General features: G+C 37.1%; 1 protein-coding gene across 2 annotated transcripts in view; it reads right to left on the bottom strand.

Annotated features, from left to right (window-relative positions):
• The window catches only part of LOC149779686 (fibroblast growth factor receptor-like 1), a 197,535-nt gene that overhangs the window by 28,812 nt on the left and 156,718 nt on the right, over positions 1 to 12,005 (bottom strand). For both annotated transcript variants that reach the window (XM_089940531.1, XM_089940532.1), the window contains exons 12-13: positions 10,947 to 11,070; positions 840 to 1,027 (exon numbers count right to left, since the gene is read on the bottom strand). In XM_089940531.1, the coding sequence (XP_089796657.1) occupies positions 840 to 1,027; positions 10,947 to 11,070 (312 nt within the window). The remainder of the gene's footprint in view (positions 1 to 839; positions 1,028 to 10,946; positions 11,071 to 12,005) is intronic.

Here is a 12,005-nt window from a genome sequence, read left to right as displayed (position 1 = left end):
CTTGATAATTACGTAATCAAAATTTATTTAGTTAATAGATTTAGTTTTAAATTAGAAGTTAGTATTACAGGAAGGCAAACAAAATACAATTTCTTATCAACTTCAGCAAGTTGTAATTGTCTTTACACAGATGCAAATACCATTTGTCTTTGGATAATACAACTTAAAGAATATTGTAATTTATAAATTTGGTAAAATGAAAAGGCAATTGATATTAAATGCGTGTAAAATCTTAAGGAATATATAAACTAGCATGTCGTGGTTGTTGGGATGGTGCTGTGGGAGTTGGGGTGTGAGTGGGTGTGGGTGTGGGAGTGGGGGGTGAGTGGGTGTGGGAGTGGGGGTGAGTGTGTGTGTGTGTGTGTGTGTGTAAATCATGTGCAGGGCAGGAGTGCCAAATTAAATTGTTAGTTATTGACTGAAATGATTTCAAAAGTTTACACAGACGATGAGTGCCTCAAAACCATGGAAAAAACTAAGAGATTTCTTTTACCAAATGACATCATTCATGGAGAATCTTACACAATAACTGGTTTATGTTTAATTTCAGTTCACATTAATTCTACAGGTGCCGTTTTGGCCAGTTTCAAGTAAATTAAAGACGAAGTCTAAAGGTTTGTCTCAAAACAGCTTACTTTTGCTGTTTTGAAGATTAAATACCAGTTAATACAATAATTGTATAACTTAAATACAGATTTGTACCAAGTTTTAAAATCGACAATACAGTAGTAATTAGGATTTTACATACCACGTGAGTTCTTCAAATGAATCCCTAAATCTGGTGAATAAATATTTCGTCTTACGCTTGTTTAGAATAAAATAAAGGTCGAGGCAGATACCTGTAGAACTCTGGCATAAGGCTCTCCCTCTCCCCTAGGGTAAGAACCACTGACCGTGTAATGTCGAAGCCACTGCAACATTGGTGTAGTATCACTCATTAGAACCTTGCATTCAAACCTGGCGTCCTTGCCCTCAATTACGGTCTGATTCATTGGTCCTTCTATCATCGGGGCCAGGGGCAACCTTTCTGAAAATGCACGCGTATACAAAAAGATGTAAAATCGCCCTGTAATTATCATGATGCAAGCAGCGGCAGTCTTATATCATCAAGCTTTCTAGAACAGACCAGAAGAAACAATTTATTCAAGAATTTAATCACGGAAAAATTCCCTCTTTTTCCTATAAATATATGACTGGGTATTTTCATGTTTTTATCTCTTCGATCGATCGATAGAGAGAGGGGTGGGTATGGGAAGAGAGTAAATAGTTGCGTTTTAGATGTATTTAATAACTTTTAGTTTGTTTGTTGTCATGTATGAACAGTGTAGAAGTTGATCTTTGCATCCTCAAAATGGCATATAAGCTATTTGCCCCCTTCATAAGGAAGACATGTTTGCATGGTTTTTGTTTCACATTTATTTAAAATTTTGTTTGCGTTTCAACAACTAATATTCTTTCATTAGAAAATGTTCTACCAGTACAACTCTTTTCACGTTCAGTTATCTTTGGGTAATATGAAATTTACCAAGTAGAGAAAAAACCTAGCATATCATCGAATGCCCACGCGTGTGTGTGTGTGTGTGTGTGTGTGTGTGTGTGTGTGTGTGTCTTGACTTGTGTCCTAAATTTCGCACTTAGAAAAAAAAACCTGGAAATATGTGGGTCTAACGAGAAATCGAAAAAGAGGAAAAAGAGACGAAAGACTTGAGATTTCAGCGTGTCCAGGCTATATACAAGAAAGGAGAAAAAGAATCCGCTTTCGACCTCATATATATAAATATTTTTTTTGACTTTTGTACATGACTGTATCTATATTATGTGTAATTTCTGTTCTTGACTGTAAACTGTAGTGATTATGTATTATAAAAAAAGGTATTGCATACATAATTTTTGGTATAGACTCTATTTTAAGATATTACAGTGCCTGTATATAACATAGGCTCTATAAATAAATGTTGTGAAGTTTCTGATTATAAAATCTATTGACAACTTATGGATAATTCCTCATTGGCTGGTGGGGTCAGGTTGGTTGTTATTTTCCATTGGATGCGCTAGGTTAAGTGGTTTCGTTTGTGATGTAGGATACTTCTAAAGAGTCATGTAGCTAGTAGTAGCAAAACGCGTTTTCGCCGCTTGTATTTAATAAGCACTTGGAGAATTTTGGTCAGTCTTGTTTCTTATGTTCTTGTTGTAACATCAGTCTGAAGATATATTTAATGCTGTGTTTAGACATTAATTGAGAGAAAACATTTGCTTGGATTATTCATTGGAATTAAAAAGTGCACATTGGACTGAAATATTATTCTAGAACTATTGTGAACTACTCAATAGAGTTCTGGACAATGCCATTTTGACACATCAGGACTGTTGGGAGACCAGTGCGGGCGTACACACACACACACACACACACACACACACACACACATATATATATATATAATCTTGCATGGATATAAAGGAAAGGAAATGTAAGACGCAAGTAACTATTATCTGGGTCTGACAATATTCCGATATTGGTTGTGAAAGCAAAGCCAAGAACTGAAAGAAATCAAATATAAATGTTTTCTATTAGAGAAGCTATTGTGAAATGGTCCAAAGCGATCAAAATAATCAATTAGCGACTAATTCCAATGGTATCATCCACTTATGTTTTACAATTCGAAGGCTTGTCCTGTTGTCGGCCAAATTTCTTGTTAAGGGAGCCAGTGCCAACTGCTATTGTAAAATAATATTAGACCTGGGGACTTTGTTTTAAGAAAATAACCTCTGCAACTACATGATTTGACATTAAATTAAAGTTTAAAAGACAAATTTAGATGAAGAGAAGCATTATTACAGAAAGCAATGAAAATGTACATGCTGTATTTTCTATAAATGATTTGTCTCTGTTTTTGTTATTATATCCAGATGATGCAGTGGTCTGGTCTGTTTTTTTTTTTTGTTATTATATGCACACAGTGCAGTAGTCTTGTCTCTGTTTTTGTTATTATATGCACAAAATGTAGTGGTCTTGTCTCTCGTTTTATTATTCTATGCACTTAATGCAGTGGTCTTGTCTCATATGTTATTATATGCACACACACAATGCAGTGATCTTATCTATGTATTGGTTATTATATGCACACAATGTAGTGTTCTTGTATCTCGTTATGTTATTATAATACACACGATGCAGTGGTCATATCTCTGTTTTTATTATTATATTCACACCATGCAGTGGTCTTTTCTCTCATTTTATTATTACCTGCAAACGATGCAACAGTTTTATCTCTCAGTTTGTTATTATATACAGACGATGCAGTAGGTTTTGTAAAAAAATCTAACATTCGTTATAAATCATGTTGAATAACTAGATATCATACACTCTTTTTTGGAACGTTAAATCTTACGCTAGCAAAATTGAAATTAGTCATTGAAAGAAGCAACAATAAACAAAGCCCTCAGTAAATAACAATGGTGAATTGTTAAACGTATACAGAAATACGCATGCGTGGAATGAATATCTTTTTAATTCATATAATTCATTCTAATAAACATATTTACGGTATTGTTAGTATAGCTGTGAGTTACAAGAGGTCATCAGAGTATAGTCATCTATTCCATGAGGTATTCGAACATTTTACAGTATGATTAATACAGTCATGCGTTAAATGTGGTCAAAAACATGTTACATTATTTTTTTTATTATAGTCAAATGCTACATGCGGTCATCAAATATGTTACAGTAAAACAGGTGGTTGTAAATACAACCAAGAGCGTTACCTCAATGATCACCAGTTCATCCAGCAAACCAGAATTCAGTGAAACTTTTTCTGCATCTGTGACTACTGGTGAACAACACACACTTGAGACTACATTAGCATCTTTGCGAGTATATTGTGTATTACGCGATTCCAACCGTTTGGTGGTTTTTACTCGAGCATCACATTTGTGTTTTCAACAAACACTGGAGCCACCTGTAATATTCCTGCTGGCTCTTATTACAGAATCGATCAATGAAGAAATTCGATGAAGAATCACACTGATGACTCTCAAAGACTCTGGTTTGTTGGATGAACTGGTGATCATTGAGGTAACGCTCTTGGTTGTATTTACAACCACCTGTTTCATAAAAGCATAGGTTTCACAAAAAACACTCAGTGCTTCCACAAATATCGTTTTAATTGTTCAAGAACTCAGCATCGGTGTATGCACCATGTATATCGTCAAGACGTTCATGCATCACCGCACGGTATGTGTCTCTGTCCATACTATCATTGGTGAGCAATGGCTGACAAATCGACGTGGCTTCATTAATAACTTCAGTTGCTTTGTTTCCAGCACGGTCTGATCCCACTAGTATTTCCAATAGATCTGCGAGGTCGTTAGGATCAGACAATCCATTAAGGTGGCTTCTTTCTTTTCTTGTTCATCCACCCATCTTTGCATTTCCTCATCCATCCACCTCAGTTTTTTTTTTCTCCAACCTTTCTGTTATTTGTTGCTGGCGCCACCTACTTTCTTGTTCACTAAGCCATTCGGAATGTTCTTCCTGTGTGTGAAATTAAGGTGCAGGTTGTTGCGCTATGCACTGTTTTGCTTATTTAGTTAGACCGTTTCCCTATTTTGATGTAATTCGCCGGCTGACAAGTCCAGAGACTTCTTTATACTTTTGTTGTCGCTCTTTTTTATGCTTGTATATCCATTTGGATTATTCTTTTTCTGAGCGAAATTGAGGTGCAGTTTATTTTGCTAATTCAGCTGAAAATTCCTTCTTTTCCCGTTGTTCCTCCTTCTTGTTTCTGTTCAAGTTCTTCTTTTTGTTGTTCTACATGTTAACGTGTTTTAGTGATTGGTCGAGGTATTCCTGACCTAAAACTTTCTTCTGACTCGTGTTATTTTGGCAATTCTTGTTGTGGTTGTATCACTGGTTGAAACTTTTCCATATATTCTGCCCATAAAGCTTCACCTTCTTGAAGTTTTTCTTTCACACGACATTTTTTTAAATTGATTGACATGACTCTTCACCGGCACATTTATTGTTTCCGGTAAACTCGCTGAACACCGTTTTAGGCCATTCCCTATTTATGTGTGCATGATTTGTCTTTGATAGCGGGTTTTATCATATACACTTTCCAGTTCAAGTTCTGTTAAAGAGCCACAGTTATAGGACTTTGAGAAGATCACTTGGCTAATTGTTTCATTAAAGAATTGAGGAGGGGTTTGCATCAGACACTTGTGCTTGGGTGGTAATCATGGTATCGCAGTAAGTGCCTTTCTTACCTCTTCGCCAAGTGCATGGGAGACCTTTGCATGCACATCAGAGGATTGTCTCATTTTTCTGCATCTTTTTTGACTTCCTCAATTTACTTCTGACAAACGCCCAATAGTTGCTCTGGTGGCTTTTTATATCTTTGGTACATTTAGCTATCTTACGAACTGTACCTGGTTCTTTTTTTTTCTTCATGTAAGCGCTTTTCTTGCCTTCTTCATATCTTCGGCACGTGCTGCAAGTTCCTTTGTAGGTTTATTCAGCGGAGAAAATTTTGTTCAAACCGGCTGTGAGGTATTCTTGTGATGATTGTCAAGTCTGTAGCATGTCTTTTACCTTCTTGCGACCTTCTATCACATTTTGAATTAAGTCTAGGTTTTGTTGAGCAGCTTCACGGCATCGCCTCCCATTCTTCTCTGAACATCGCTGCCGGACATTTTTATATGATTATAGTTTTCGATTGTTAAATTGGAGCGTGAGACACATACCTGTGTGATACACATTTGTGTCCAAACCAGCTCGATATTTACCACTGCAAGGTCCGGTAAAATCAATGGTGAGAAAACGTTTGAGATCCGAGATGATTCGTGCAAATATGTCACAAAATTCATCCCTCGTGTGGTCAACGGCACACCAAGTGCAATGAATATTTCTAAGACCATTGGTGACAATGTCACTAAATATCATCAACATGTTACAATTGTCACGGATCAATTTCGGCACATGTGCCTCGTGAACATATTTGTGCGGGATTGATTTAGTGCTTCATCAATGGTAGAAAAGAAACTGATCGTGCTAACACCACTGCTTCTCAATGATCTTTTATCACTCAACGCTTTTTGAAAATCTTTTAAGATATCATAACACGGTTGATCATAAGCCGATGGCGCAATCACGTGATTGCCGATCCCATCGTAAAACCATATCCATGAACAGTTGAGTCTTTCCGGATGCATCAGACCCAACGATTAGTGCAAGAACTGAGATTGCACACAGAGTTCCATCTTGTTGCTCTTACCAAAAGCATCTGCAAATTTAATTGTTTGATGTCATTGAATAATGTTAGATAACACAATCATGTCTTCATATTGTGTGCGATGTTCCGCCAAAATATGTACTGCAAATACAACTCGAATTCAAACACATAATGGACGAGCAGCGATTATGAGCCAGCCCTGCACAGTTATAATCACTGGGAGACAAGTTTGTTCGGTATATGTATGCACCTGATGAGTTAGTAGGCGGACAGCAACGTCGTACCACTAACCCGGTATGCTCCGTCGACGTTTTAACAACTTCGGAACGGATTGATGCTCGAGGACAACTTACATGTTGCCGATTGGGACCGGTGGTGATATATATCAGCAACGAGTCAGTGTCGGTGTAGAGCATCTTTACCCGATCCTGGGAAAACGGGTTGATCTTGTCACGGTAAAACTCTAGTACATGAACAGCTTCGACAAGTCCAGTATATATATTGGTTTAGTCAGCTTGAGTTTTGATTGATTTCTTTTACTGTTAAAGGCAATAAGTGGACTTTAAATATTTGTCTGGTTCAACGGCCGGGTCAACGACGAACCTTCGAAGTTGGTCTTTGCTCACTATCACGGACAAGATCGACTCGAATTCGTTTGCAAGTCCTTCTCAAACTTACTGGTGGCTTCTGCATAAGTCCGTATTCATCTGAATGTACGGGGTCATCCAAGCTTGCTGACGGAATACAATCACTCGATGGATTTTAGTTATACGCATTCCCAATCGCAATAATTGTGTTTGGTCCTAAGACTTGGTAAAAGCTTAGTGCATTCAGTTCATTTGTTTCCGGACTCATTAACGATCGTGCATTGATACAGGGACAACCACATGCTGGACACCTACAACGCTTCTGAAGCCAGCGGATAATCGTTGTGTCATCTTCAAAGAAGTATCCATGGTCACCGTGGATGCTGTGATCGTACACGTGTTTTGTAGATCAACGTGCGCGGGATCGATCCACTGAAATCCACCAACCAGAAATGGTTGAATCATAGCCCATTCGTGCAGGTTATTGTTAGTTAGCTAAATGATGGAACTGTTGGGGTCATCGAGGTCATATCCGTCCAAGTTCAGGTTGATGGCACCAGCGTATCTGTGACTCGACATGGATATTCCGTCACGAAATGATCGCTCGATAAACAGATGCTGATTAATATCAGTGAGCTTCGATTGGTGGCAACTGAGTTTCAGCAAATTTGTCCGAGTCCGTCATGTACTCGTAAGGATACACACCGTTTCTCTTATTGAAATCAGTATTGAATGGACAGTATCGACGAGTAATTGCAAAATTCTCTGCGGTTAGATTGTTCACTAACTTTTCCAGGGACGAATTCATAAACTGTAATGAATCGATAAGCTGAAACATTGAGATATACAAAATTCAAGAAGATAATATATGGGATTTTATCTTTCGTTTCACTGCTGTAAATTTAGCAATGTTTTTACCATGCTCATGTACGATTGTGCGCTGCCGTGTTTCACTGATACACAGATAGTATAAGTCATTGCTGGTAAGCAGTCGCAGACTTTTAAATACATGGATTCAACGTCTGCGATGAAGTTGACTGTGTCGGTTAAGCAGACGAGCAAGATTCTTTATTCACACATGGTACGAAATCGATTCTGATTCTTTCATTTCACTCAGAAACAACAAATCAATCTGTGTTCGTCGATACTGTCCATGGGGAGATAAGGCAAGCAGATAAAAGTCATTGTCATAAGCGAACAATTAACACCGATACCTGTGTTAAGTGTTTCAAATTTGTTTAGTGTGGCTTTGGTAGCCTTAACGGGAAATTCAATATCCCAGAGTTACGTTCATCCAGGTGTTGCTGGTATTTTCAGGGCAGGTCTTAGTTATCACTGGCTGAATATAACGCTACCAAAATTGCAAATTCAAAACAACGATCATCACATTTTTATACGTTGGTAACTGACATTAGCAGGACCGACGCTGGTGTTGCTATGTAACTGAATTCACGAAATTGATTTTATGGTGAGAGATGTACATCGACTTGTGACATCTTTTTAGAGTCCATCCCGATCCATCATTCGTGTATTTTTCCAACGTTTCGAGAATCGTTTCAATACCTCTGCCAATTTCATCTTTGATGTTGCGGTTCCGGATTACGCGAGCACCACTGAGTCCTTGGTGAGAGCAGTTATAGCTGTGGCACAGTAGGCATGCTTACACTAGGGACAACCGTCTCTGATTAAAGAGTTCATCAACGGCTTGTTTTTTAATTTTTGTATTTTAACAGGTTCAGAAGTAGCAATCGCTTCAGTCCTGGCTAATATTTCATTTATTTCTGTTTTATTGTTAATTGTGTATCTGCCTGTGCAAATTAATGTGTTTGTGTGGCCACATGTGTTTGTGGTTCGATTTATTTCTGCGCGCCTTATATTATTCACGGACATGTCCACAGGGCTGGCAAAGTTGATTATATGAGTTGTGCCCTTGGGCCATCAAGTAACCCCTGCGTATGTATTTTGTAGTGCTCATAATGGCATGTTCAACCACAGAGTTCGTATTTTCCAAGGCAGACAGCTTTGCATTTGTTGCGTCCCAATGCCTTGGAGCTTCTTATACATACAGGGTATATAAACGTAGTGCTGTCTTTGATAAAATTAACAAGCGTTTTAAGCTTTGTTACACGACCTTTTTCGTTCCTCTCGCCCCTATTTTCTTTTTTAATTTCTTTGCAGTACACGCCAGCTCATCCTATATTGGTATATCCTTCATTACACATATAATATCGCTCCGGTGGTCTAAGTGGTTAGAGCGTCCGCTTCCGATGCGGGAGGTCGCTGGTTCGAACCCCCGTCAAGTCATACAAAAGACTTATAAAAATGGTACTAGCAGCTGCCTCTCTTGGAGCACAGAATTAAGATGATAGTGTTAGGTCCTTTCTACCTCATCTCATAAACATCGTTTTAAAGAAATATATTTAGTAATAGGAATTAAAATTTTCATTAATTTATTATAGATGACCAGTGTAATCATTAGAAATAAAAAAAAACACACGAGACAATTGCAAATTCGATTTACATATGAAAACAACTGGGTAGATGCAAAATTGAGATACCGATAGTTATTCGTACATGATAATAACATCATGTTTATATTACTGCAGTCAAATAAAGTATTCACCCTGCCATTCCAAACTGAAAAGATAATCTCTGCATTCTTACTTTCTTCATCTTAAAAGATTTTTTATGCAAAACGCAATATCAGCTCAGTTGAAGGGGACAATAAAAACGACTAACCAGGTAAAGTCTTTCATTTACTTTTCATGTGAGAAATCAGGAATGTATTTTTCATATGGATTTCAGATTAAATTAGATGCTTTATTAACTATATCCCATTTATAATTTTTGATCCTTCAAAGCTTGTAGCGTTAAAAATTTTTAAAAAATTTAGAAAAGAATCACAAATTTAAAAGAAACAACAACAAATCTAAGAGACTTTGCCCAACGAAACATTTTAACAGAAACTTTTAGCTTAAATAAATAAACACATAAAAACAACCAACAACAAAAGAGCACAAAGAAAGAACATTAACTTCACATCATTGGCATCCACAGAAAATGTTTTGAAGTAACCTGACATCTTCAAGAGTATGGACCGGTCTTAAATTTTGTTATCAGAAACTTTATTATCAAAACAAGGTAGAATGTTGAAATGTTCACCGCGAATCCTTGTATTTAATATAAACTATATTTTTACCTGTTGAATAATATTCTTCAGATCTGAATAGGGGGCCCCGAGTGGCCGAGTGGTCTAAAGCGCTCTCCGTTACGGATCACAGCCATCTGACCTCTCTTTGCGTAGGTTCGAGTCTCGGATTCGGCCAATGTGGGTATGTGAGAAAGCTTGCCAGTAGCTTTACGAGGGTGGGTGGTTCTTTCCGGGGATTTTCCGGGTTCTTCCTCCACCATTAATACCATGTATAGCCTACCGTGTGCTGAACAATGACGTTAAACCCTATAACAACATCAATAGATCTGAATAACCAGCATTAGATTGGTTCTTTTGCTTGGAATGTATGTAGTGCGCAAATTGTATTTAAGCAATATTAATTATAAATATTAGAGAAAAAGCAAGTAAAATCGATTAGAACGGTGCTAACATGAGAAAAACTATATTCTATATTCGTATCGGATTTTTTTCAACGGTACCTTTGATTGCGCTACACACACACACACACACACACACACACACACACACCGCTCTTCATTTTTCTATTTGAGAAAGACTTCTTGGTTTTATTGTCAAGCGATATCGTATGATGTCTGCTGTCGGTTCCTTTACCAATCTCGCGTTACGAGTGCATACCCACACCCACACACGCATCCATATATAACATCATGGGTATAATTACCCATACTTCAAAAGAAACAAGAATACATACAAGGACAAATCCATTTACTCATATCAGAACTATGTTATCAATTATACTGTATTTATCACTGACAGGTGGTTGACAGGAAAGGTGGCCCATTAATAAGGAACTGAACAATTGAAAACTGGAATAAAACACGTCCTCACGAGTAAGCATGGTTGGCGAGATATGGGCATAGAACGAAGAATATATATAGAAAGAGACCCATTCAGACAGAGAAACACTATCCTGGTACATTTGAGGGATTCGACACTTACGCTGAACTTTCACCGCAAATGACCACGTAATATGGCCAAATTTGTTCTCCACTATGCACGTGTAGTTGCCAGCATTCTTTAGGCCAAGAGTGTGCACTTTCAACGTTAAGCCATCAAATTCATACTGAAATGAAATGGAACAACCTAGTAATGGTATAGGTTATTACAAAATGAAATCATAGATAGCTATTGATACCCCCTCCCCTCCCAAATAAAAGAATCATATTTCAATTTAACTGTATGTCTGGTTTAATGATATAAAGGAATGAAACGATCATTTTTTCCATTCATAATCGGGAATATAAACCCATCACCTACACAAATAAATAAATATCAAAAATATTTATATAAAAATATTTATATAAAATAAATATTTATTTAAAATAAATATAAACAAACAAATCGTATCAAGGTTATATGAAGAACAAAATAAAACTTTATGTATATGATTTTTCTTCCGCTGCATCCAACCCAGTTGAAGAAATTTCTAAACAAAAATAGACACCTTTATTGATGAAAGCTATCCTATGAAATGTGCATCTGTAACAGCACTTACAAATTTGGCATACGCACGATTGAACGTGAATAAATATTTTCTTCCAAATGCTCAAATTACATCTGGAAGATTACTAATTGCAGGTATTGTTAGACATAATGATTGTTAGGTATTACTTGTCATAATCACCTTCAGGTGTTGTTTGTCATAATCACTATCAAGTAAAGTTTGTCGTAATCACTGTTATGTATTGCTTGTTATAATCACAGTCAGGTATTGTTTGGCATAATCACTGTCAGGTATTTCTTGTCAATTCAAAATATGCAAAAGAATTTTACATATGTAATATAAGTATGTATATCACTGTGTAAAAGACGAAAGACGATAGTACAGGAAGTGACTCCTATGTGCTGACAACTGCTCCTGAATGTCAGATCTGAGTCTGATCTCAATGTCAGATCTGAGTGTGTTCTCAATGTCAGATCTGAGTCTGATCTCAATGTCAGACCTGAGTCTGATCTCGATGTCAGATATGAGTCGGAACTCAATGTCAGATCTGAGTG

Source organism: Sinohyriopsis cumingii, chromosome 17, assembly GCF_028554795.1.
Source record: "Sinohyriopsis cumingii isolate HCF-2022 chromosome 17, ASM2855479v2, whole genome shotgun sequence".
Taxonomy (NCBI): domain Eukaryota; kingdom Metazoa; phylum Mollusca; class Bivalvia; order Unionida; family Unionidae; genus Sinohyriopsis; species Sinohyriopsis cumingii.
The sequence above is the reverse complement of the archived record's forward strand: the minus strand, read 5'-3'. Positions and strand labels throughout refer to the sequence as shown.